The 27413-nt window shown below is 47.6% G+C and overlaps 5 protein-coding genes across 5 annotated transcripts; 3 read left to right on the top strand and 2 right to left on the bottom strand.

Annotated features, from left to right (window-relative positions):
• Positions 1-114: 114 nt before the first annotated feature.
• Positions 115-958, bottom strand: N7477_009163 (GPI anchored serine-threonine rich family protein; the record flags this gene model as incomplete). The annotated part of the gene is made up of 3 exons (XM_056970824.1): positions 115-286; positions 328-633; positions 699-958. The coding sequence occupies 3 exons, from the start codon at positions 956-958 to the stop codon at positions 115-117; spliced, it is 738 nt and encodes a 245-aa protein (XP_056817803.1).
• An 879-nt stretch (positions 959-1837) lies between these two features.
• Positions 1838-3907, bottom strand: N7477_009162 (alpha-amylase; the record flags this gene model as incomplete). Its single annotated transcript, XM_056970823.1, has 8 exons — positions 1838-2481; positions 2541-2592; positions 2652-2817; positions 2866-3028; positions 3083-3191; positions 3240-3395; positions 3447-3550; positions 3607-3907. The coding sequence occupies 8 exons, from the start codon at positions 3905-3907 to the stop codon at positions 1838-1840; spliced, it is 1695 nt and encodes a 564-aa protein (XP_056817802.1).
• A 1392-nt stretch (positions 3908-5299) lies between these two features.
• On the top strand, positions 5300-13156 carry N7477_009161 (uncharacterized protein; the record flags this gene model as incomplete). The annotated part of the gene is made up of 15 exons (XM_056970822.1): positions 5300-5662; positions 5718-5893; positions 5947-6175; positions 6222-7585; positions 7634-8078; positions 8138-8255; positions 8315-8435; positions 8464-10353; positions 10407-10448; positions 10494-11622; positions 11679-11849; positions 11904-12054; positions 12109-12410; positions 12469-12829; positions 12888-13156. 15 exons carry the CDS (start codon positions 5300-5302, stop codon positions 13154-13156), a joined length of 7131 nt encoding a protein of 2376 aa, XP_056817801.1.
• A 2982-nt stretch (positions 13157-16138) lies between these two features.
• N7477_009160 (uncharacterized protein) lies at positions 16139-17876 on the top strand (the record flags this gene model as incomplete). Its single annotated transcript, XM_056970821.1, has 2 exons — positions 16139-17081; positions 17200-17876. The coding sequence occupies 2 exons, from the start codon at positions 16139-16141 to the stop codon at positions 17874-17876; spliced, it is 1620 nt and encodes a 539-aa protein (XP_056817800.1).
• An 8613-nt stretch (positions 17877-26489) lies between these two features.
• Positions 26490-26771, top strand: N7477_009159 (uncharacterized protein; the record flags this gene model as incomplete). Its single annotated transcript, XM_056970820.1, has 1 exon — positions 26490-26771. One exon carries the CDS (start codon positions 26490-26492, stop codon positions 26769-26771), a length of 282 nt encoding a protein of 93 aa, XP_056817799.1.
• Between the last annotated feature and the right edge of the window lie 642 nt (positions 26772-27413).

The following is a 27413-nucleotide window of genomic DNA, read 5'->3' as shown; positions in this document are numbered from 1 at the left end:
CGAACTAGTCTACAGTAAAAGCTTTCAAGATTAAGGAAATTCAACAGGACAATGTCCCAGAGTTGTCATGAGTCTACCAATGAAGACGAATGTATACACATTTTAGACATAACATTAACTCCGATGGACATGATTTAGACGTAGAAGAGCGCAAAAGCAGCACTGAGTAGAATGGCACCCTTGGCAGCGCTCAACTGAGACGACGCAGCACCAGTCGAAGGCAGAGTGGTGGCGGTTGCAGTGGAAGACGAGGTAGAAGAGGAGGACAACGAGGTGGTGGTAGAGCCTGTGATGGAAAAGGGCGTATTAGTATAATCACCTCAATACATTGTGCGGAGTTGCATCATGCCTGAAGAAGACAAAGTACTAGTCCACGAGGTCGGTGTTGAAGATGCCGAGGATGTCACGGCGGAGGTGACCGATGTAGAAGTGGTCTCTCTGGAGGTCGTGGGAGAAGAAGAAGAAGAAGAAGCGGAAGAAGTGGAAGGGGAGGTGGTGGCGGTGGTGGTGGAAGAAGAAGTGGAAGAAGAGGAGGATGCGGTACCATCACTCGAAGCGCCCTTCTCGACAGTAAAAACATCACTGACGGCGAGCTGGCCAGCAGAGTCAATTATCTGGATCTCGTAGTCATCTCTAAGCCATGGCAGAATGCTATTAGTATCACTCTTCTTCGTCGCCGGAATCTATCTTCTACATACCCGTTGGAAATGCTCAGATTAGGCTGGGTCGTGTATTCGCCGTCAGAGGTCTTGACGTTATCCGCCAATTTGGTCTGGAAGGAGCCATCTTGACTTCGAAGGATGATGCTGATTACTGGAGGATCACTAGAATCGCTAGTGAATTTGATCGTTTTGGCAGTGGAGAAGTCCCACACCGTGTTTGATGACGGACTCGTGATAGTGATTGCAAAAGCCGATGAAAGGAGGCTCAGGGCGGTAATGGTGAATGAGTAACGCATCTTGATTGAATGGAATTAAGATTACTAAAGAGTGTGCTGGGAGACGTGTGCCATGAATCCCCAAGAGAAGACTATATATATCCGTTCAATCGACTGAGGACTAGATTGTCGAAAGATCCATATACGGAAACTAGCAAACTATCAGCTGAAACCGAGCGCATTGAGAATACGAGATAGTCCAAACCTTGCACAGAAGCAGCATATGATCTCTAACATGGGCTGAGCCTCCTGTGGAGAGCCTGAAAAGATTCAGGGGTCACTGTGGTGTCCACGTCAAGTAACAACAAACGGACACTTCTGAGATCACCTCTGCATTAGCGACCAGCCCTGCTGTGTTGGGTATAACTCGTATTTACTGCACTTCTCACCGCCAAGCGAGCTCATACATGATTGCAGCCAATAATTAGAAAGTTTGTTTTATGAATGAGCAAGAACCACAGGTCACAATGCGTTTGTAGGAGACATGATTGGAAGGATAATGTCCCATGCTTAATTTGATGGACCCACAGAGCTCGGAAATCGAGGTTATCATAATTAGAAATCCATTATTGTTATGTTGTATTGTCCGTATTGTTACATACAATTGTGAACAAATACTGGTCATGACGGGTAACATTCACCACATGAGCTAGATCTGTATGCTGTCTGACTGTGTTGTGCCCAACAGTCAAATGCGACTGAAAATTCTGCTCCAAGTAAGGAGTTTGCAGCGACTCAACATATCTCTTATCTTCCGATCCAATTCACGAGACCGTAATATGAAAGCAATGAAAATAAATATATGGATTGCCTCGTCTATAGTAAGCCATTGCAGAATCTATCGAAAAGAACGTTGAGTACAGAAAAAAGATCAAAACAGAAAGATTGACGATTCGGAGATTAGATGAAAATGTAGGACGTGGTCAATATAGCCGTGACTATCAATGCCCTCATTTCCCACGACAAACCCAATAAAGAAACCCGAGAGCCGATGGAAGTTTTTGGACTTGCTGACGAGGCCGTCGATGTTTGGGTGTGATTCCCACAAATATTGGTGCTTCGGTTCAAACTTTCAGTAGGATAGTACACTCGAGGCCCACCATCCGAGCTGAGGTCCACATGAATATTTCCGCTTGAATCAGTCACGAATGTTTTGCAAGAAAGGAGTTCGGTCACATTTTGACCAGATGAAAATCCCGTGCCATCGGAGCCAAGCGTGATTTTGGTGGTGGCGTTGCTGGCTGGCTTAGCTCCCAGGTTGGACACCACGCTCACAACCTGGTTGCCGGTAATTCCCTTGCGCATCGCTAAAATGTTTGTTGCGTTGTAGATTGGCAATGAAAGGAACGATAGGTAGCCGCTCCCAGACTTCGAGGCCACTATGGACTTTTCTCCGTCGCCGCTTGCATATGATCGAATGCGATTCAACGACTGGACCAGCAAAGGTAGGGAGGTCGAGTTCATCGAGTATTTCGTAAGCCATAGGGCCTCTCGATTGACAGGGTTGAACCCACCTGACAAGTGCTGTTCTTCACCGTAGTAGACTGTATTGTTTTGATTAGTGTCTTTTGCCTTCATTTCCATCTGTGAGGGGGCAACGTACGGATAGGGATACCGTCGGCAAGCATGCTGATTGTGAGAATGTTGCGAGCCAGCTGATCAGAGGTGCCAAAGTCAGTACGTGATAACAGAAGGATCGATGCATTCAGCTTACCGATATGTCCGAGGTATATGAGCCAAAGCGAGGGACATCCTGATTTGATGTGAACGTTCCCAAGGTGAATATGTCCTCGCAGCGTGTCCTTATGTACTCGATAGACTGTACGATTTTGCTCAAGTCTCCATTGGTCGTGTTGAAGGCCTCCGAGAGGATATAATACCTGGAAAGGGGTCAACAAGCCCTTCATCCATTTTCACGAGCAACTCACAACGGATAATTCAAAAGTCCGCTTAGACTGGGCTGCAAAGAACAGTAATCGGATGCATCTCTTGTGGCTCCTTCGCCCATCGTGAAAACGCCCGCTGACTTGCTGAAATTGGGAAAGAAAGCGGGGGGAATGTTCAGGACACTGTCGATTCGCAAGCCATCAACTACAGAAGATAACTGTCAAAGCCGTTGGAGAGATAGGAAACGTATCGACATACTTGAATAGTTTGAAACCAACTGTGAAACCCAGCTGCCCAGAATCTGCTGGACCTCCTGATCCTCGTTTCGCAAATCAGGAAGCGATACGGTGTTGTCTCCCATCCAGCACTGATGAAGACTTAGCGACGCTCCCATAACACGCGATGACAGACTCACATCCAGAACACAGGTTTCATTTGTGGGGTCCTCAGACAGTAGCTTGTAGTCGTGGAAATACTTCTGATCACTGAATGGATTGAACGAGCTGTAGTCGATAGTGGAGGCATTTCCAGCCCAAGCCATGTCACCAACGACGATGTCAAGCATCAAGTACTGTTTTTTTCATTTCAGTTTCGTGGGTAGACACGGCAGCCGGCGACTCACCATGCCACGCGCGTGCAACGCGGTGGATAACGCTCGGAGATCATCGGAAGTGCCAAAATGTGAGTTGACGGCGTAAAGGTCGTTCGGCCAATATCCATGGTATGCTATCATCCATCGATTGTCAGTTCCTCATGGCCGTTGACAATCAAGATGACCATACCTGAAAGATCCGCCGTGCGCGTTGACTCCTGGCTTTGCACCGGAGAGATCCATACTGCATCGAATCCGAGTTCCTGAATATAATCCAGTTGGTTTATGATGCCTCGAAAGCTCCCACCACAGTACTTTCCCAGTCCTGCATCACAAGAAGCGGTGGTTGAGTTATCGGATCGAGCGAAGCGATCGGTGACCACTTGGTAGACCGACCGACCGAGCCATTGCTCTCGGGAAGCCGCTTCGACTGTCCCAATGGCAGCAAACACCAAAACCTTCCACCACCACATAGTCGATGCCGTGTGCATGACCGGTCGATGAAGAACTAATTGACAGAGTTAGAGACAATGGAAAGGCCTCTTGAAACGATTGACAAGGTCGCCTATGCTGGATGCAAATGATTTCCGTTGAGGTACAGATTTGTATCATACCGTATTTGTAATTCCTGTATCACTAAGTTTGATCTGTCATGTAATTTGTCGGCCCGATCGGCAGCCCCACCTCGAACCACTGAATCCCGATCGAGGGCATTTAGGCTTCCAACGGCAGACGGGCGGGCCCTCGGTTCGCGAGTGACATGTCTTGGGGCTCCGCCGAGTTGACCGAACATTGTCCATTCCATGTCACATTGGTTTGTTATGCCTGGCTGAACCCGGTAGATTGCAATCCGGCCCGATTTTGTCGACATTTGTAGCAATCCTTGCGTATTAGTTCTTTCCCACTAGATATCGTCTTGCTCGGGTCCACATGAAGATCCGAAGATGACCGCTAGGCGCTGTTCCATGTGGGTCTCAAATACATCGGCGGGGTCAGATAAGGAGATGTTCGGCCTTTCCGCTGATTATTTGATTCTTTCGGCCTCCGAATGGAGTTGACAGCAAAACTATTGGCAGATTCAGCTCAGCCATGTCAAGCAACAAGTCGCATCAATTGCCGACCATCAATGACGCCTTGCCGCAGCCCCAGCAGCAGGGACGGAGAGGCCGTGAACAAAAGCACTGAGCAATACGAGAAAGAACCGACTCGCAACGAGCCACTGCTTTATCTTCGTATCCACCTCTCACCGGGTTTCAGAGGTCTGTCCTGTATCATGCATGACGTGTTCTATCTTCTACGAGGCGGGATACTCGATCTGGCATAGTCCACACCTTATGATCGATGATTTGCTACCGGCATGACTCGTCTTGGCACACTTGTAGATCCGAAGGTCCTATACCGATGCATGTCAGAACGTCCCCATTCGTATGAGACATGATTCCGGCTTGTGTCTGAAACCGGGTCTAGATGCACGAACAATGCACGCGTCGAATACGGTGTATGTCAGCTTGAGATCCATCATCCAAATCTAGAACCACTCAACGGCTCAGCATGAGCATGAAGATGCTTTGCTGTGGATCGAGGCTGTACAGCAAGGCTGGCTCAGGTAGCAGCTCGCCTAATTCCCGCGTCTATGCTGATTTACAAATCAGTGATTGGTATTCGAGCTCGGAACCAATTCCTGCATTGGCCTGGACAGCTCTGGAGCATTCATTGTCTTCCACATGCTTCTCTTGCGTATGAGCGCCCGATGAATCTTTCAGTCTCTGTGTCCCTAGGAGTTTTCGCTTTCTTCCTGATATGCACCCCGTGGTTGTCTTTTTGCAGTCGAGGCTCGAACAGCGCGCTCCGTGAATGTCACCATAGTGGCTTTACTCTGCGGAATGAAGTTGCTCACTTCCATCACCCACTACATCGCCATTGTTGCAATATCAATACGCATTGCACAATCCCTGCCATATCTTCCAGAGGAAGCAAGCTGGAATCTTAATCAAAATCAGACAGCGACACATCCCCTCGACTACTCGGGTCACTGGGATGGCCACACATATAACCCTTCGCCGGAAAACTGGCGATTCCCCTTTTACACGATATTCCTCGACAGGTTCGTCAATGGTGATCCGAGTAACGATGATGCAAACGGCACACAGTGGGAACATGTCTTGACCTCCAACGAGTTCCGCCATGGCGGCGACGTTCTTGGGCTGGTTGATACCTTTGATTATCTTCAGGGGATGGGAATCAAGGTATGTCAGCTGCTTCAGAAAGACTGGATGTGAAGAGTATATTGACCATATCCAGGGCATTTATCTCGCTGGAACACCATACATCAATTTCCCCTGGGCTGCGGATGGATACTCCCCGCTCGACCTGACTCTGCTGGACCATCACTTTGGCACGATCGTGGACTGGCGCACAATGATATCCGAGGCGCATCAACGGGGGCTTTACATCCTTCTCGATAATACCTTTGCAACGTACGTAAGATACATTTGCCCAACCTCCGGTGTCGTTTGCTAATTGTGGATAGAATGGGCGATCTTATCGGATTCCAGGGTTTCTTGAACGAGTCCGCGCCGATCAATCCCAACGAGTACGACTATGTATGGAAGTACGACCGTCGATACTGGGACTTCCAGCCTGGAAATGAAGTTGAGAGTGAATGTCCTTGGGAGTATCCCCGATTTTGGGATGATGACGGGAACGGTTTGATCACTACAACCCTCGGTCCTTCCTGTCGGAATAGTGAATTTGATCAGGTAAACATTCAGTTCTTGTTATACTGAGCATGGCTGACCTCTACAGTACGGAGAAGTTGCCGCCTTTGGAAACTACACCGAATGGGAAGGGCAGATATCCAAATTCGCATTTGTGCAGGACCGTTTACGCGTATGGCGGCCAGACGTGCTAGCCAAGATCAAACACTTTTCGTGTCTAACTGTCACAATGCTTGATATCGACGGGTTCCGCGTTGACAAAGCTCTACAAGTTACCCTTGACTCTCTCGGAGAATGGTCCGAGTATATGCGGGATTGCGCCAAGCAGGTTGGAAAGGAAAACTTCTATATTCCCGGAGAGATTGTGGCGGGAAACTCTTTTGGCTCGCTTTACATCGGTCGCGGTCAACAGACAAATCAAACCAGATCCAATATGACGGAAGCGTTTCTGATGACGAACAAGACCACCAAGTCAGAGGATGATTTATTCTTGAGACCTGCGGAGAGGTCTGCATTGGACGGGGCGGCGTTCCATTACACCTTATATCGTGGTTTGAGCCGGTTTCTAGGGTTAGTCTCTCTTTCTCAGCACTTCTACTTCACTCAAACTGATATCATGCTGTTCAGTCTAGACGGTACCTTCACTGCCGAAGGCGATCCGCCAGTCAACTTTGTGGATACCTGGAACGGCCTTGTGGAGACCAACGATATGGTCAACGTGAACACCGGTAAGTTCGATCCACGCCACCTATTTGGTGTCACGAACCAGGATGTCTTCAGGTGGCCAGGGATAAGAAACGGAACGCACAAGCAGAACTTGGGGCTGTACGTCGCTTTTTTGCTCATGCCTGGAATCCCTATCGTCTCTTGGGGCGAGGAACAGGATTTCTACGTACTGGACAACCAGGCCGACAACTACGTCTTTGGTCGTGGGCCCATGTCATCCGCTCAGGCATGGCAGATGCACGGATGCTACAAGCTAGGATCATCAAAATACGTTGATTTCCCGCTTGACCGCTCCCTGACCGGATGTGAAGATGATTCCGTCAGTCTCGATCACCGCGATCCGTCTCACCCTGTGCGAGGCCTCGTCAAAATGATGTTTGAAATGCGTCAAAACTATCCCGTTCTGAACGATGGCTGGTATCTGCAGCAACTGTCAAAGCAGACATTCGACATCTACCTTCGAGGCAGCAATGGGGCACCGACCGAGACTGGGATGTGGAGTGTCATGAGATCCCGCTTTGCGGACACACAAAATTTCGATGGCCAAGGCCAGGGCAATCAGAGTGTCTGGCTTTTGTACTCTAATGACAACAAAACAGTCGACTACCAGTTCAACTGCAGTAGTAAGGACGCTTTGATTTCGCCATTTCCCATGGGAACAAGGGTCAAAAACCTTTTTCCACCGTTCGATGAAATGACCCTGGTCAACAGCTCCACTACACTTGGGTATGATGACTGTTCTGAAAATTGACTTCTCTTACTGACAGGGAGTAGATTTGAAGGGTCTGACGTTCCCAACGGGTGTTATCCTAACCTTACTTTGCCGGCCTGGGGTTTCAAAGCCTTCGTCCCAAAAGATAATTTCGTACAGCCTTCTCCATATATAACACGCTTCTCCCCAGGGCATGACGCCCGACTTGTGCCCCAGGGGACAAGTGGGGAGACGATACGGATTGGTTTCGAATTTTCTCAGAAGATGGATTGCCAGGATATCACCAACTCGCTGACGATCACATCCAAAGCGCTTGAGAACGAGAGCCCGCAGCTTGACTCGACCTCGGTCTCTTGCAAATCCATTGAAGAAACTGATGTAGTGACATGGCCAGGGGCACTCACTAGCGTTTTCAGCTATGAGGTAGATTTGAACAATGTCTTTCCGGGGGTTCACAGAGTCACAGTTAGCAACGTGACTACTGCAGATGGAAACCGATCCACAGGTGTAAGTAGATTCCTCGCTATTGAAGGCAAGAACCTCGCAAAACTAATTGCGTCGGGCAGTCCATCGACCACTTTTTATTCCGTATCGGACAGACGAACAATCCGATTGTCTGGCCACAGTTGGCCAATTACAGCAGAACGCTACTGTTCGACAACCCATCGTCTGAGACCGAGCCTTGTCAGTAGTTCCACAGGCTCCTGGCGCAGACATGTGGCGATACTCGCTGGATTTTGGAGCTACATTCAGTGCCTGGATGACATACACCGGTTTCAACACGTCGATCCCTGGCAAAAATTGGAGCGGCACTGCGAAGCAGGCCTGGGAAGGAGAACACATTCTTGCCCAATACTGGAGCAAGTTGGCCGGAAGTAGTGCTCACTGGCAGCATGGAGACACGCAATGGGCATCCAAGCCCCCCACGTCGTTTCCCAAACCTCTTCATCGAAGGCGAATTCAACCAATTCGGATATGACGCTGGCTATTCCAACGAAATGGCTCTTAGCAACACCACTGGCCTATGGGAAATCCACTTCATGGGCGAGTGGCCCGTACAGGTTGCATTCAACGTCTGGGGATTAAATGAAGACGGCCTGCCTGACCAGACGCAGGTGTTTGGGGACATCGATGGAGACAACGTTCTGGATCAGGTTCCTCCAGTCACTCTGCTGAGCAATGTGTTCAACGTCACCATCCCACCTCCTTCGCCTTATCTTGCCTTCAAGCTGTCGGTAGGTGACGGCGATCTCAAGGTCTTTGCTACGCCTACAGGATCCAGATGGGTTCAGTTGGCCATCTTCATTGTGCTAGCGATTGTGCCTGTTACCACTGCTATGGGTGCGGTGTGCATTTACTTGAAGGCATTTTACCAGGTCAAATTCAACCAAATCGGTGTCACCGAGAAAAGATCAAGCCTCGCTCCACTGATGAGCGCCTTTCAAAAGGTGACTCACCGATCTAATGACAGTGAATCCAATCCCGGATTTGCTCTAACCAATGTGGGCCCGTTCATATCTGAGAATGGAGGCGTCGTCGGTGCCATGGTAAACACTCGCCGACGAACCGTGCTCATTGCGACCATGGAATACGATATTGAAGATTGGGGGATCAAGATAAAAATCGGTGGGCTCGGTGTGATGGCCCAGTTGTTGGGGAAACATCTGACGCAGCAGAATATCATATGGGTTGTCCCTTGCGTTGGGGGCGTTGACTACCCCAAGGACGATCCTCGTGAGCCGATGGTGATCACAGTTCTTGGCAACAATTATCAAGTGGATGTCCAGTATCATCGGCTACAAAACATCACGTACGTCTTGTTGGACGCGCCTGTTTTCCGAGCTCAGTCCAAATCGGAGCCGTACCCTGCCCGCATGGATGACTTGAATTCGGCTATTTTCTATTCTAGTTGGAATCAATGTATAGCTGAAGCTATCAGGAGATTTCCCGCTATCGACCTCTATCACATCAATGATTACCATGGCGCCGCTGCCCCTCTCTATCTTCTACCTCGCACGATTCCATGCTGCCTATCTCTGCATAATGCTGAATTTCAAGGGCTCTGGCCAATGAAGACCCCACAACAGATTCAAGAAGTTTGCAGTGTCTACAACCTTGACCATGCAGTGGTGAAGAAGTATGTACAATTCGGAGAAGTGTTTAACCTTCTGCATGGAGCTGCCAATTATCTGAAAATTCACCAAAACGGTTTCGGCGCTGTCGGCGTCTCCAAGAAATATGGCAAGAGATCGTACGCCAGATATCCAATTTTCTGGGGTCTCAAGAACATTCAAGCGCTACCAAACCCCGATCCATCTGACATCGCCACGTGGGATCACAACGCAAAGAACCATCTCGAAGAGGTCATCATCGATGCAGAGTTTGAAGCCAGTCGTGCTACTCTCAAGAGACAAGCGCAAGAATGGGCAGGGCTCAAAGTTGACCCAGAGGCCCAGCTGTTTGTGTTTGTCGGCCGTTGGTCCATGCAAAAGGGCATTGATCTGATTGCAGACATCTTCCCCTCCATTCTAGATGCTCACCCAACGGTCCAGTTGATGTGCATTGGTCCAGTCATTGATCTCCATGGAAGATTTGCCGCAATGAAACTGAATCGACTTACAAAGCTCTACCCTGGGCGAGTCTATTCAAAACCAGAGTTCACTGCACTACCGCCCTTCATTTTCAGTGGCGCTGAATTTGCCTTGATTCCTTCGCGCGATGAACCGTTCGGTCTGGTGGCCGTGGAATTCGGACGGAAAGGAGCTTTGGGCGTGGGATCACGGTAAGACTGACCCGACTTGAGTCTGCCACCAGTGTTAATTTATGTCTTTTCAGTGTTGGCGGCCTAGGGCAGATGCCAGGATGGTGGTTCACAATGTGAGTGTCCTTCTCCCACGATATGTTCAGTCTAACCCATCATAGTGAGTCTATGACAACCAAGCATCTTATCCAACAGTTCAAGATGGCCATCAACGATGCTTTGAAATCGTCTCAGGAGACACGAGCGCTCATGCGTGCGCGATCGAGTAAGCAGCGCTTTCCCGTAGCACAGTGGGTTGAGGATCTAGAAATCCTACAAGCCACCTCAATCGAAAAGCACGCGAAGTACTCTAAACGCCACGATCGCAGTTCGTGGAGAACGTCCTATGGCAGCAACCATATACCAGAAGGCATTTGCAAAGTCTCGTCGAGCTCAAACAACAGCCGCAGACATAGCCGGTCACCCAGCTCCACCGTGTCTGTCCCGCCGAGCAGGCCGAATACGTCCGATATGAGACTGTCTGCACCTCGACCAGGCTTTGACCACGTTACGTCGCCGACAAATCTGTCTTTCAGTCAAAATGTGTCAGACAAAGAGCCCGATTCTGACAACGGCCCAAGACGCAGACCCCTGCCATCTGACACTCTCGCAGACTCGCGAATCATTTACTCTGCGGTAAGCGATAGACAAGATCTCGAGCCCTTTTCTGGCGCCATCCAGGGCGACGGCAGTGTTCGTCCATCACCACTCGGGACACCTACAGTTGATTTCGCTCGATCTGGTGCTAGCACACCTGTTCTGGGTTCACGACCAGAAGACGGTCTACTGGGCCGAGGAGAGGCAAGAGAGTCCATGATGAGTTTGGTCAGTTTCGATGGCATAATAAACGAGAAACAAGACTTCAATCTCCAGAAGGTTGATCCATTTTTCACGGATGCGAACAACGAGTATGCGGATAAGTTTGAAAAGAAGCTTGCGGATCTGAATAGTAAGAACTCCGAAGACCAGCTCTGCATTGAAGAGTTTCTCGAGAAAAGCCAAAAAGACTGGTTCAATCGATACCGCGACGTCAAATTGGGCAAGTCCCCCTTGCCGTCTCCTGCTCCTTCTGTCTTTCACATCAAGGTTCGTGAAACGGGTCGAGAGAGCCCGCCAAATATTGGTCCACTTGCAGACCAAAGTGCCGGACAGTTCCTTCTACCGAATGACTATGTTCCCCCAACGGGTCTGAAGCGTTTCATGTTGATGAAGCTGGGTGATTGGCCTGTGTATTCCATCTTTCTCGCTATTGTGAGTTTAAACACTACTCGAAGCTTTTATTACAGAGGTTGACAGCATTCTTCTAGGGACAAATACTCGCCTTGAACTCGTACCAGATCACACTCCTGAACGGTGAGATTGGAGAGACGGCCGAAAAGCTATACATTTTGGCGTCCATCTATCTTGCCTCTTCGATCATTTGGTGGATGGTCTTCCGTCTAGTTCCCTCGGTCTATGTGTTGGCGTCTCCTTTCATTGTAAGTTCACGTTTCTTATTCTGTCTTTCGAGGCTGCAAGCTAACTACCCGTAGATATATGGGTTTGCCTTTTTGTTTGTTGGTCTTGCCGGTCCCATCCACAGCAGCGCAAGTCGAACCTGGCTCCAGAACGTCGGAACTGGCTTGTACTCGTTTGCATCTTCGAGTGGTTCATTGTTTTTCGCCCTCAACTTCGGAGATGAAGGTATGCAACAATCATTTCAAGAATCTATGGAAATTATCTGACTTTCTTGTTCAGGTGGAGCGCCTATGAAATCCTGGATTTACAGAGCCACTGTCATCCAAGGCACTCAGCAATTGTTCATCAGTTTTCTTTGGTACTGGGGTAGCTGGATGGCAGCCCTCAATCGGAAGGGCAATACGCAATTCAGCCTTGCCATGACCGATCCGGGTGCTTTGCTGGGAATCGGACTCGGACTTGCCTCTCTTCTGTGGCTGTTGGGTGCCATGGTCTTTTTCGGACTTCCTTCATATTATAGACAGGCACCAGGTCAAGTGCCGACATTCTATCTATCGCTCTTCCGCCGTCGCATAATTCTTGTATGTCTCTTCTACTTCGTCCTCAAGCTAATTTTGATTCTGACGCTGTATCTTCCAGTGGTTTTTCTACATGGTGTTTATATCAAACTACTGGCTGTCGGCACCTTATGGACGAAACTGGCTCTATCTCTGGTCCAGCAAGCATGCACACGTGTGGCAAATCGTGCTTCTTGTCCTCTTCTTCTTCATCGTTGTTTGGGCGGCAGCTCTCTGGGTCTTCCACGTCTTTTCTAAGAGACACGCCTGGTTCATCCCGATATTTGCCGTCGGTCTTGGTGCGCCTCGATGGGCCCAGATCCTATGGGCAACCTCCAACATAGGCGCATACATTCCCTGGGCCGGTGGTCCTGTAGCCGGAGCCATCCTTGGAAGAGCACTTTGGCTCTGGCTAGGAGTTTTGGATTCTCTTCAGGGTGTCGGTAAGTTTAATCTTGCAGCGAACATAATGCTAAAGAAAGCTGACTCTCGCCAATGTAGGGTTTGGAATGATTCTCCTCCACACAATGACTCGATTCCATGTCACCTTCACACTATTAGCCGCGCAGGTGGTCGGTTCTATTGCGACTATCCTCGCCCGCGCAACAGCACCGGATAAGTTAGGCCCTGGTGATGTTTTCCCTGACTTCTCCGCTGGCGTCGCGGCCGGCTTGGGGAAAGCAGACTTCTGGGTCTGCTTGCTCTTCATGCTATCCATCAACGTGCTCTGCATCTTTTTCTATCGCAAGGAACAACTCGCGAAACCTTGATCGCTGTTCCGAACTTGACTGACGTTTTGTTTCTTTGTTTTTTTTTTCTGTCTAGCATCCGCTTAACATTGTGGCGTAGATACTGTGACGGAAGAATTAATTATAATGTATTGGGCTGCGTTTGTTGGGACGCGAAAGTTAGACTTTGTGAAGATCGCCCCATGTCTTGGACTTGTACATAGTGTGTAAAAAGTCTCATGTGCTAGTGGTTTTCCGTTTGATGTGTCATAACTCAGAATCATCATCTGATGAAGTGATCGAGTAGTTTCGGGAGAATAGGCGTTCTAGAAAATTGTGAATATTACACTGCCCGGTATAGAACGCTTTGGACTTCAGAGTGTACCCGAGACCGCTTTTTAGATCCTATCCGTTCGCTACTGGAAATATAGTCGAGCTTTATGTCGTAATAATGGTGACGGTAAAACTGCCGCCTCGGGAAGTGATCGGCTCCCGGAGCACAGGGTGAGTTAGTCACCCCGCCGCCCTGAGCTGCTCCCTGAGTAACCCTAAGCCGCTCCCTGAGCGACCCTGAGTTGCTCCCTGAGCAGCCTGATCGCTCACCCCAATGCTCAGGCCGACCGGCCCGTTCGATCTCATCCTACCTCTCCGTTCTTTCACATACTCCGACGATAACCGCACTGCTGCCTACTCCTTGATCATGCAAAGCCGGCGGAACTATTTCCTAAAATAGACTAGTGTGCTACCGAGTGGGGCTTTGGGAAATAAAGAGAGAGAGATTGAAGGTAAAGCTGATTTCGAATATTACTGTAGTTTTCAACCCCAAGCACTGCTCCCTTCCATGTTACCGGAGATCCGCTCGATCCGACGCTCAGCTGGCAATGCCCGTCCCACAGGAGTCTAATCGCTGGAATACAGCCGGTAGCGGTATCATATGTCCCTTCATGTCAATCATCTCACTCCTTCCCGGGGAGGGTGAGTGTGCACCACGCTACAAAGTGTTCTGATTTACCCCCACCAAGTGCGCCTGCTTCCGGCCGCCTTCGCATCATGTACAGCAAAAACCCGTGCCGGGCACCATACCTAACATTTCACCACGGGCAGGTGTCGAAGCGGCAGAGGCTCCTAGTCAACCCGAAACAGGCACGCATGCGGATATAAGCAGAACAGAAAGTCAGGTAGAGGAATGGCATTATACAAGGCCGTATTACCAAATGCTTTGTCGTGTTAAGGTCGTCAGCCACTTGAGCAGAGCTAAATTTCAGAACGTAACTCACAAAAGATCGACGCCTGCCCTTCAGAACGTGATATAGCAGGTAGCCGAGAGCCACTACCGTACATTGCACCTGTATGCCCATTTCATTTGTTTTACTTCCCCCAGAGCTCTGCATGTATTGCTTGAGGTTCATTTCGAAGACGTTGCTGACTTCGTCGTCGAAGGCAATGGAATGGATGTGAGCAGGACCACCGAGAAGGAATGATATGGCAGGAGGAGTCGTGCGGCTGTAGGTAGAATCTGAGGTAAGATTCTGACAAAGGGAACAGTGACTTTTTACATTGTAATGAGAATATGATGTTCAGCAGTTAGAAATATCTTTCAGTACTTACTGTGTTGCAGCGAAAGCCCTAAACTGTCACATCGCCAATTGGTATTTGGTCATTAGGAACATTGATATCCAACAGATGCTCCACGTTCTTATGATGATGCTAGCTTGGCTATCAAAAAGCACATTGATCTTGAATCAACAGCTAAGTCTTAGCGGGCGATCCTCTCTATCAACAATCCTTCAGTGTCTCCATCCCGCCCAGTCTCTCTCACCTGCTGGTCGACGTCGAAGCATCGTTGGTGGGACCGCGAAACCAGGTCTCGTTCGCAGCCTCAGTGCCGCTTCCTTCACTAATCGGTTCATCTGGATCGAGATAGGCGGCAGGTGAAGCTTTCTATACCAAGCTTCTGCTGCGGTGGTCCTAAAAGCCCCACCGATAAGGCATGCTGCCTGCTTTTGAATCGCCACGAACTCCCTCTGACGGGAAGCCTCGTGGCGGGATTTGCACAGAGCAATAATTCAAATATTCTCGATATACGTGAGCTGGAAGGTGAGCCCAAGGTGAGAACAAATGAGCCAAGGGATTGTGATGGCGGCGACTGATACTGAGAGGCAGTCAGCAAACGGTGTCGCAATTAGCGTCGTCGATGTTGACCGGATTTGCAACAGTATTTCAGGGGTTGCAGCACCGTGATGACATTTGAATTATGTTACTTCAAATAACTGTTTCTTTGATTTCTTAATCTTATAATCTAATTTATCCCTTGATTATTTTTGAGAACTAAAAAGCGAATAATTAACCTGGTTAGCAACGGGTATCAACTGCCTATCTGAGAAGGCTCCATTGGGAGTTTTGTTTTGGCTCTGCTGACCGCCTTTTGCCCGGCACGTTGCACAGCTATGAAAATGGTAAATTTTGGGCTAGGTTCCTTGGTGCATTGAGCAGTTCAACTTTCCTAAAAATATCTAGCTATATTGATATGTAGAAACTCCAAAATCGACCGTTTTCCTACGTAGCAACTCCCACATAGTCCACTTTTCTACGTAGAAGTGCCTACGTAGGATCCCTTGTTATGTAGCAGCTCCTACGTAGACCGCTTTCCTACGTAGCAAGTCCTACATAGTCTATTTTCCTACGTGGAGAGGTCTACGTGGAATCCCATGCATCCCTATATTATTCAAGCCATAGGAATCAAAATCAGTCGGGTTAACTGCCCTCGGGCTCTTTTAACACTCGGGGTGAAAATCCCCAAGGCTTTTCATTTCCCCAGATCCTGGCCTGAGGTTATGGCCCACCTCGGGCCACTCGAACCTTAATCTAAATTTATGCTATCCAAGTATTGAGAAAATTAAAACAATATGAGGATTCTATAGTAATTTCATCTTTTCCTTCCTCGTTCGCTACCCCAGACCGTTCAAGCCAGTTCACAATCACTTAGACACTCTGTTTTCTCCGGCCCTTTTGAACTCCCTTCACATGGCCCAAACCCAAGAAGCTGACGAGCCCTATCAGGGTCATGAAGCCAGAGCCCCAGTAGTAGATGATGCTGTGATCGCTACCGGCATAAATCCACGTTTGATAGTCATACTCGTGTTCCTCGGATTTGGCTCGACCAGCATGGGATATGCTAGTTCAATCATCGCGACAACTCTTTCTCAGCCGTCGTGGTACCAGAGCCTGCATCTATACACCGCATCAAATTCTACGGCGCTTATCGGCGCTACTAACGGCCTTTTTTATACCGGAGGCGCCTTTGGTTCACTCTTCAGCGGTTTCATCGTGCACAAATATGGGCGGAAGAAATGCGCTGCCCTTGCAGCACTTATCATTCTTATTGCTAGTGCTCTTATCACAGCTTCCCAACACATCGGCATGTTCGTCACATTCAGGTTCTTCCAGGGTTGGGGTTCATTTCAGATGCTATCAGCCATTCCCTTGTGGATGGCCGAACTGGTTCCGCCCAAGAAAAGGGGTCTGTTAGTGCAGATTCACCCCGCGATGATCAATTTTGGTTATACCGCCGCCACTTACACTGGTATTGGATTTTTTCACTACAGTGGTGGCGGCGATGACCAGTGGCGCGGTCCGATAGGACTTGCCGGACTGTTCCCTTTCTTGTTCTTAATCGGACTTTATTGGATTCCGGAATCGCCTCGATTTCTTATATCCAACGGTCGAACAGATGAAGCATGGGATATTCTTCGTCGACTACATTCAAATCCTAAGGACCCTGAACATCTTTTTGCAAAGAAAGAGCTGTATCAGATCCATCAACAAGTGCAATTGGACAATGCACAGTCGGTCGACATCAAATCCGGTTACCTGAATATCTTTGAAAAGAAATCTTTGAGGAAGCGTGCCTTCATCGCTATGTTCCTAACCTTTTCGCAAATGAGTTCGGGTGCTTTGGTTGTCAACAGTGAGCTTTACCCTACTTTTATGTCCATGTCTTTATTTGATTTGATCTAAATTTTCAGAATCCCGCGTGGCTTTCCTTATAGGTCTACAACTGAGCCTAGACTGATGCTTTCTTTTAGACTATGGTGGTCTCATTTATAAAAGCCTCGGATTCGACAGCGCCGCTGTTCTCCAAATACAAGGAGGCTACCAATTGTGCGGATGGGTCGTGAACACCCTCTGCATGTTTGTTATAGACAGATTTTCAAGAAATAAGTTGATGTCGTTCGGCTACTTCACCTGTGGGGTCACTGTCATCATAGAAGCCGTCCTGCAGAAGTACTATCTAGGAACAACTAACCATGCAGGATTGGGCGCGTGCGCCGCAATGCTCTTTCTGAATGTCATCTTTTTTGGCCTCTTTGTCGAGGGCGCAGGGTTTACTTATGTCGCTGAAATATGGCCGACGTACGCTCGTGGAGAGGGATACGCTCTTGGAATGTGCACTCTTTGTGTGACGAGCATCATTTGGCTACAGTCGTCGCCCACAGCATTCGACACGATCGGTTGGAAATTTTATATCATTTTCATTGTTTTTGATGCTATTGCCATGGTTGTTGTCTGGTTCTATCCCGATACACGCGGAAAGCCTCTCGAAGAAGTGGGCGCATTGTTTGGGGATAAAGACATGGTCGCTGTCTTCCAATCAGATCTCGATACCGGCAAGTCCTTACAGTTTCTGGACATGGGGAACAGCGGTGAGGCGATAAAAGTTGATTCGAATCACATCGAAAATGCAAGGGAAGCACAAAATTAGTTTGGCACAAGATCTTCAGTGTGGTACAGGTAGGTGAATCTTATAATGAGTGTGACAGTTTACCTGGCTACCCAAAAACTGTGGCAAGGTTAGTATCAGAGGATAACCGAATGACATTAGGGATTGAACGACAGTCATTACCACGTGTGAGTAGTTCGAATTCGATTCTAACCGAATCTATCCTCGGTGAATTTATATTCGTCTCATCCTACATTGCGTACAATCTCTTAAATGAAACATACTTCTTTATTGAACCGCCTTTTAACCAGGTCTAGTTCTGTATAGACTCCTGCATTCAGCAGGCTACCTACGGCCGAAGAGTGGTTGACATGAATTCATGGAAACTCAGTTTGGGTATGGGAGGGCGGCAGTGTCAATTGGTGTTTGCCTTCCAGATTCGCCTTTAACCCAAAAACGTACTTGTAGATTCGTAATTGGCAGTGGTAATGGCTGTATTTCCCGTCAACAGCTCGGCTCGAAACGTAAGCAATACCATACTACTTTCTAGGTACCTCAATACCTACTAACTAGGTAAGTAGCGAACAATCATACTGGTTGATGTTTTTATTGTTGATGAACTCAATTCTTGGCGTGTTTAGTTCAGAACAAACCGCAGTTCTAATTCTTCGAAAAGCTATACATGCCATCAAACGTCTCTCGCGACACAATTGGCCTTGAAAAGAAAAAAACAATTACCTGGCCAGGTGTCGGAGTTCGAACGATACATCAATGAAGGACGCACTATTTTCCATTTCCGGGGACACAGGAGGCATATGAGATAGCCTTCAGTCCAATCTCCCTGGATATCATCGCCCACCTTAGTATATTTGCATCGCTATGCCTGGGCAAGCTAGTGAACAGACGGGCCTTTAACATTGCAGGCTACTCATTACCTCATGTCCAAAGATCTGGCCTACAACATGGTCAGATAGGGGGCAACCCAGACAACGCACACCCAAAGCGAGAAGCATACATCGTCGCCTAACCTGCTGAATGGAGCAATCTTTATTTTACCTATAAGTGGCTTTCAGCTTCTCCTTCTCCCATGTCCATGCACTGATACAGTACGATCGTCCTATTCATGAGTTATTTCTTTATGTGGCAGTAAAAGCCCAGCTTGCAATGCCGAGGCTATTTGAATAAGTCTGATCAGGTTAATCCAATTATACGTTATAGACCGAATGCTGGAATTTTCACATGACCCTGAGAAGAACCAGGATGTCTATATTAAGACCAATCTGTTGTAGCAACTATCTGGGGGCGTCATATATCCAGTGGCGCCTTGATTGCTAGCCCTTAGTGTCACTCAAGATACGGGTTTTGTTTGAGTCAAATTGCAGCCAATATACCGTACTAAGTTGAACGAATCGCCACCAAAAAAAAACCAAATCGCAAGGTTTGTAAGAAAGAACGCAGTGAGAAAGGTACGTCTTCAGGGAGACTATTAGCTTCCTTCCGTAGACTAGCCATAGGTAGCAGATGAGATTTAAAGCACCACGTCGAGACGCCTTCACAGGCGCATTTTCTTCGACCACCGATTTAACAAGGATAGACGCTGGATAAAAGACTATTGACCAAGATCTGCGAGGCTTTAATAATAGCTTATCTGATAACAAATTGAGATGTCTGTCCTTTCCGGAGAGCAACAACCTGAGAAGACCAACTTTGGACGAGGAATCTGTGTGAACGATCAAATACATCGATATCATTTCAATAAACACTAGAGAGACCCAATGAGGTGAATGTTCGGTGTATTCTGCAGCTGTAATTTATTATTGATGACTACTCGATTGGCACTGCATTACGTGCGCAGGCGCAGGCACAATTCACAGTACCACTTGGAGGAACTTATCTTTTTACTTAATCGGCGATACAGGAGCCCTGAAAGAGCGACGCTATACGTTTTTTTGTGGGATTACTCAATGAAGAGACAAAAACAAATGATTTGCTGCCCGCTGGCACATGTCCCTCATGATGCTCTTGAATTGAGGGTGAACTTTACCATACCATCCTTTTTCATGATCGTAGTGCTCCGCACGGCTGATGATTGAATGCTTTCGTATATGAGAGACCCTGGGCTGCACAGGATTGGGATGTGGCCATATAACGTCTTTAGTATCATCATGGAATGTTCGCAATAACTTTTTTCCAATATTGTTCCCATGACCGAGACCAAATTGAAGAAATCCTAAGCACCTAAAGGTATTGAGGAAATTTCACGTTTCGTTGCTTTGGTACATTAAAGAAAACCGCTTGAATATTGCATTGAAGGGATGGTATTAGACGCCTCCTGGGCTTGTTCGGCCAAGTGGCATTCAAAATTCCCCGATAATCTGAAATATTTCATCGAACGTGCTTTTCATACATACCAGAACAAAGGCATCGTGGTAGCTGAACCATATATCTCCAGATTCTTCAAAAGAAATACATGGTTCGTTATCCTTCTGTGCACATTGATCGAAATACTCTAAGAGAGAGCCAAGCAGAACCCTTTTAGGAGAATGGGTTCCAGACATTTGGAACGGCCCTGAATCATGGTACCCGCTCCTTTCCTCGTTCAAACCATATCTGGAATTAATACCCCATACTTCTTGTAATTTCGTGCCTTATAATTATGACAGTGGCTAAATCGACAAACTCCCACTCTTCGGGTCTATGGATCCGCTAGTCTGGGACATGACACTCCAATGCGATATGGTCCGAACTTCCATGTAAAATTTTAGCCTTTCATTCCGCTTCTGTGCCGAGGCCCGCATTTCAGGATCTCGGTGGAGACACATTTGTTGATAGCCATAATGGTTCGCTTATGCCAATGCCTTGAAGAACACTGTCAGTAACCTCATACGACTGACCAAATCCTCTGAGAGTGTCGTAGAGATAGCTCTCCCCATTGTCCCTCATGACACTATCTTCATTTTTGCCTAATTTTGATGCGTGCCAAATGAAAGGCCGCAGCGAGAAAGCAACACTGCAATGCTGTTAAGTACTTCAGTACCATTGAGTTCTTGATTCAAGCGGCTTACAATGTATTGGGTAGGTACCTTGCCAGATTCCTGTCCTTCAACTCGACAAAGTTCTGCGCGATGCTGTGAAGACATCTTTTAACTTCTTCTGAAGCGTGCCATAGTTGGAGAAGGTCACAGTCTACACCGCCGTGAAACCTAACTCGATGAAAAATGTGGTAGCTCAGAGAAGCTCTAGCAGTGCTATTTGTAACGTTAGATTGCACCGTCCTTGGGGAAACAGCAATGGAAAGCATCTCACTGGTAGTAGATATCAAGAACACTGGCGAATAGGATGAAGGATCTATGGAGGCCGGGCTGTAGTGAAGGTAGTTGAAACTTGACTTTGGCCTTCTCATGCCACTGGTCCAGTCCTGACAAAAGGTCAAGGTGCTTTTGCGAGCCCAGGCCATTGCCATCCGGCTTTGACCTTGAAGAATGGCAAAACGTGAGAAGACCATTTATTGTGACCACAAGCTCGCATAGAGAAGCCACTAACTGTACCAAGACTTTCTTTGTTGATGGGTCATAAACTTCTGAATATGATATCTCATCATTCAAATCCTCTGCCAGTAGACCCGATTGCGAAAAGTCAAAGTCTTCTGGTTCGATTCGGAGAGGACGCTGAAGACAAAGAGCCATGATTCTGTCTCGAAGGATGCAACACCACCAGAGACGTTTGAGAGTAATCTTGCACCTCAGGCCAGCTTTTGTATTTTGATACCAATCTGCTCTAGCTTTTTTTGCGAAATAGATTGCAGTGTTTAGCCAGTAGTCGTTAACCTTATCATTTATTGCAGGGGCGTGGAAAGTCAACATTAATGCCGCTTGCGCACTAGTGACATCGTCTTTGTCATCATTTATATGGAACAGTCTCTGTACAATCTCTAAGCAGTATTCCCAGAGTACAAAAGTCAATAGCTTTTCTCTCACCTTAGTTATCAAGTAAAGCCGTACCCTGGCCTGTCTGACGGAGCCAAAACCAAGGTCATCAAGTGTGCGCTGGGAAACAAACTAAAGACAAAGCCGGTCAAATGTAGTCTTCAAAAGCTTTCGAGAACCAGCTTACAGGGCAGGCTAAAAATATCATGCCTTGAAGCACCACAAGGGGTATTCGTTCAATGTGAGATGTTTGGGGAGATAAGTCATTGTATATGGCCCAAAAAGCTCGCTCATTGATGATTGGGAATATGGGATGAACGTGTAAAAAATAGTGCTGAAGGAATTCGTCCAGCGCTGGCTTTCCCGGTAAGTGAAGGCACAATCTCTGCTCAAGAGATTGTGAATCGCGCTCATCCAAATGTAAAAATTCATCTGTAGAGATGAAGTGGTACGATTTGAAAATTACAAGCGACAGCTCAGTGGATTCTCGGCTGCGAAAGGGAGAGGGTCTGGCCGAGGTGATTAATCCACACATCGGCGATGGCGCATTGCAAATAGTTGGAGATAAAGCGATATTTGGCAGATCATTTTGTGCTGCATTGCGTTTATCAGCTTCACTGGCTTGCTGAATCTGAACCTTATCTGACGGGCTCATGTGGCCTTCTTGGTTTTGAATTAGGCTTGCTGGATTCGTTGATTCTTCATTGTCTAATGTGGCAAAGAATTTGTCGAAGTCGAAAAACTCATCATATTGGGCTTGAGTAAGCTGCGACAACTTTGCTTCAAGTGCTTGCTTTTCACCCCGGTACCGCTTTGCATGTCTCACCGCTGAATCCACCGGCTGTAGTTCGAATCTCCGCTGTCTGCATTGATGCAAAGATGCTTCGGGACGTGTTTGCTGATGCTGAGCTGTACTTTGCAAATGCGAACTACCGATGTCAGTGGGTTCATAGCTCCTGGCTTGATCTTTAGGAGTTATACCTCTTGGAACGCTTGGAGGGGATAAGACACGTCTCCTGATCTAACGTGCAGTTTGTACATGGCGTGCCACGGAAGACGACGTCGCAACGGACCTTCCTTGACCGACAATAGAAGCAAGCCCGTGGGGCACGGCGCTTGTGTTGGACGTTCAACTCTCGCCGATTAGCAGCTAGGTCCACCATGGCCAGTCAAAAGTGCTGCATCGATGCATATATATGTATAGAATCAAGCACCGAGCGAGTTTGCAGACCACTGGAGATGACTTTGCACAGAAGGAAGAGATTCCACCATCATTGTTATACTCTTGTGAGGATTACACCTGTTGCCATTTCCCATCTAGTCAAACTTCTAAGTATATTGGTGAGGCATTAGGAACGGCTATCAAAAGTGCGCCTTTACCGAGGGAATATCAATGCCGGATTCCTTGCCCGTCTCCGACAAGTGCGTACATCCCAATCCGCCATTCCAGGCCCCTGGGTCAAGTGGAGTGCAATCAACGGCAATATTTTCATGTGACAGCAGATCGGCCCTGCAAGCAATTCAGAACACAATAAACTGGACAACGAATAGTGCATGCAATCCTCCAGACAGCATCCGAGGCTCAGGCAGAGAATATTAGACTCCGTCTCCAGAGGATGCCAGGACATTGTGAAATGCCGGGAACGATGTAGCGGATCGACTAGCTAAGGAAGCTCCGCGACCGCTACTATCGAGGGACGTCGTATTTTTCCGCGGCAAATTATACATCCTTTGGGGGAAAGAGTGGAAAACAAGCACTAAAGCTGCTTACCTACGAAAGATTGACGACGACCTACAAGCGCAGTACACCGGGAAGCTATACGGGAATCTAACGCAAGAACCGCGTATATCTGCTCACACACCTATGTACGGACCACAACTCGCTATCCAGCTACCGGAAGGCGATTGGCTACGGTGGTGATGACCAGTGCGAGCCCGGCGCGCAGAAAACGGTCATTATGTGTTGGTGGAGTGCCGGAGGCTGCTAGAACCCTGAGAGGGATTGAGAAAAAAAAGTCGGGGATGCATAGAGCTGTGTGTCGAATCTACTAGGAGGCTCAAATGAAAGTGAGAAAGGTAAACCAGACGTCGTCTCGCGATCCAAGACAGTACAAGCTGCGCTGGGCTGCGCCGGGGCATCACAGCGGTTCTGCAGTCGTACGCCATAAGGACAGCCTAACAATAGGGCGGCAATGGGCCACGATAGGCCGTGACGAAGCTCGAATTTCAGGTCAGGAAGTGGATCATTCTGTATTTACATACTCAAAATTCATAGTTGTCGTATATTGCATATCGCTATGGGCGAGGGGACAGTTTAAATGAACTCAACTACTACTACTGCTGCTGTACGAGGCAATGCTGTTCATGGCACGCCTTTCTTCAACGACGAGACGCAGTGAGAGCTATAGCCTCTTGAAACCTGCTGTGGTCAAAAAAAATGCTTGATCGTGGAGAAAAGTGAATGTGCAGTTAAAACACGCACCGCTTGCCCCCCCTCGGCAGCCGGGCGAGATGGTAGCTAACCTCGGGCAAACGAAATCAGGCGGCAGCGAGTTCCAATATTTGTCATTACGTCCGACGTCCATCATTATCCCACAAGTAGGGGTTATACTATTCCAAACTTTCAAAGCACTGGTTGTGGGGTCTTTTTCTGCCACGAATATTTACTGGGAATATCGCGGTCTCCAAGACCTTTGCGTCATAGCCGAGGTCATCACAAAATAGTTGTCGCTCATTTAAACTCTCAAATTTCTGCATCCATACGTTTCGTCAACACGAGCTAATTGAATAATAGTTATTTCTGCCTTGATTTGGTGACAATTGGAGACTGATTGCTCGTTAGCAACTCGCACACTAGGCGTTATGCATACACACGGGAAATCGGAAATTTGTGAGCCTGTTATGCAATTCTGCAGACATTATCATCACGATCTTCTTCAAAAGATATGATTCCTCGATAGAACCGAAGGAAGTGCGCCACAGGGTACTGCGCCGCTACCTTTAAGACTTAATGATGCCCTCGGAACCATCTCTCTATTTTTACGGATGCCACCCTTTGCCCGTGCAGCTTGAATCATAGGCTTATACATCCTGGTTCCTTGACTAGAAAACATTCCAAAGGATGTAGATATATCACCGTCTTTATATCTAGTTCTGCTTTTGTATGACAATTTTTGGGTACAGTATGCCTCTGCGTCAAATTTCGACAGGCTCCAACATCATACTACCTGTTCACCTGTTCTTTACTCAGTAAAGTAGACCATTTTATGCATGCTCAAGTCCGCGGATATAAGGAGGCACTGAGCTGATTCGCCCCTTTGTTTAAACTTACATGGGCTATTCTGAGGTGTCACACTAAAGGTCAAGGCGGATAGGGTGCGAATACACGACGTTCACCAACGCAGTAATCGCCATATAGTAATCTTTCATATCAAAGAGACTTGACCAACTAGTCAAAGCTCGGGGACCGGAAGGTTACTGCAACCAGCTTGATATCTCTTTGTTGAAGTCTGCACGGGCTGTTAGTGCTTTCCACCTCCCTATAGATGCCAGTCAATGGGCCACATAGGCAAAATTCCTTGAAATCTCTGCGTAAGCTTACTAGTAACCGACTATTGGACTGTGATTCTTTGCTGTGGTAAATGGTGCTTCAATTGGGTTCTTTGCGGGAAGTTCTGACCCACACGTCCCGTTCGACCCGTTGATGTGGCGTTCACCGTTGATCATTCTTCGGCTCCCCTCCTCTGCAAAAACTGCAGGCTTCGCAGATTAGTGAGAAAAGTTTATAGTTACCTTAAACTTGACTAATTTTTGTACCAACGAATGACCTCTTACTAGACCGATAGGCCAAGCCATGCCGGCGGTATATAATTTGGCAAAACAGAACACAAATGCTTTATTATCCATTCACCAAGACCCATCTTGCGCTGCTAGCCTCCAAGTGCTGCCCACCAAAGTAGGCACATATTACGTGCTAATTCTGTTTATAAATTCCGAGCTTATCCCTGGAAAGTGTCTTTGAATTTCCCTTCGTCACTGTATTGATCGGCTTCAGTGAAAGGAAGTTCCACCTACGTGCGCAGCTTTTGGAAGAAGGCTTGTCTCAAAGCCTCAGGTTAGATTAGCGGAGCCCAAGTCAATGTAGATCCGAGATATCATGGCTCATATTCACCGACGAATTTGTGTGTAGCTTTACATTAGTATCCTTCACACCCAATCAGCGACAATTTAAGTATATATAATCCGTGGCTTGGTAGAAAAGACTGAGGAACCGACACGAATGCTCTCTTTCCTCGTCCAATCGAATTTCACAGTCTATAATCGTCCTCAGTAGATTTTTTAAGAATATAAATACATCATTTGTGGTTTTCCGATTTTAGACATTCGCCATCCACCGATTGGTCAGACCGACTTCAAAGTCAGCCTGCCACTGGGAAACGAAAGCATTTCGCCGTCATGCCATCTAGCGAGTATGATTTGATGGAGATCCACGCGCTGGGGCGTAAAGCCATCTGTTTGCTCTTGGAATGAAAGACACTGGTGGTGATAGCGGTGACTCCCGTACATTTCCTAGGCCCGATGACCCTCAGACACATCCAAAAGGACTCGCAATAATCTTTCAGATTTAATGCCCAATTGGAGACCTTTACCAGTTCTATATATCCGTCCTCTGGCATCTCACGGAAGAGTCTAGTCGACTCAATCACTATTTGAGCTCTCCATATCCATAATGCTTCGGCGGCGTGCTGTGTTCCAGCCACATGTGGAAACGATACGGTCACTCTCGATAACCGTGAATTGTCTCTTCCAAAGCTCTCATGCGTTCGAGATCCACCTCAAGAGTCTGCTCCAGAGTTTTCTGGTGGCTATTGTGATCCCGCACACTGAGGTTGCGGATCAGGCGAAGCAGACCATACATCTGAGTGGTGAGGGCTTCTGCTTCCTCTTAATCAAGAAGACTGTCGTCGCATCGCACAAAGATGCCGTTTTCTTTTGGTTTGATGAGTTTTAACGAGCATACGCACAAGTTCATCAGTGATGCTGTTTCTGCTGACGATGGTGATTCACCACGGCGGACAATTCTGCAATTAAGGTGTAGGTTCAGCTTGTTGATAGGAGTGCCAATCAAGTAAAGAGAATTATAAAGTTTTTAGAAGGAGATTCATGAATGGGAAATTAGCATTTTCTGGGTGGAGAAAGTAGAGGCAAAGGTAAATTTTGAAAGGTAAAGAAAGGTTAAGAAGCAAAGCAAGGCGCGAGAAGTCAAGTGCTGTTATCAAGTTACCAATCACTGAACTACTAAGACCTTTAAGTGTGCGGTTAGCGTGCGGTTTTCGAGTGATGCTATAATTCGAGATATCCCACGCGACGGCTTAATCAATAAGTGGAGGATAAACGATTGGTGGGCCCACATGACATGTCTGGGTCCCGCTAAACGCGAGGACGCCTCTTTCTTTTGCTTCCACACTGGAGGCCTTGTATCTAGAATTGACTATAGGTTTTGTCATTATTGACCATTCATCTATGTATATGTGAGCACATCACAATGGCAGAGCGCAGGGCCCTAGGATGGGCGACGCGGCTCCCAGGCCCTGGTGGTTGGTTTCTATGGGACTTGGGGCTGCGAGGTCGCACAGGGGCTTTCCTGTAGTGT

Source organism: Penicillium maclennaniae (assembly GCF_028827695.1).
Source record: "Penicillium maclennaniae strain IBT 15551 chromosome Unknown utg000008l:1.0-3552695.0:1.0-3555053.0, whole genome shotgun sequence".
In the NCBI taxonomy this organism is placed as follows: domain Eukaryota; kingdom Fungi; phylum Ascomycota; class Eurotiomycetes; order Eurotiales; family Aspergillaceae; genus Penicillium; species Penicillium maclennaniae.
Note: the sequence above shows the minus strand (reverse complement) of the source record. Positions and strands in the feature narration are given on the sequence as shown.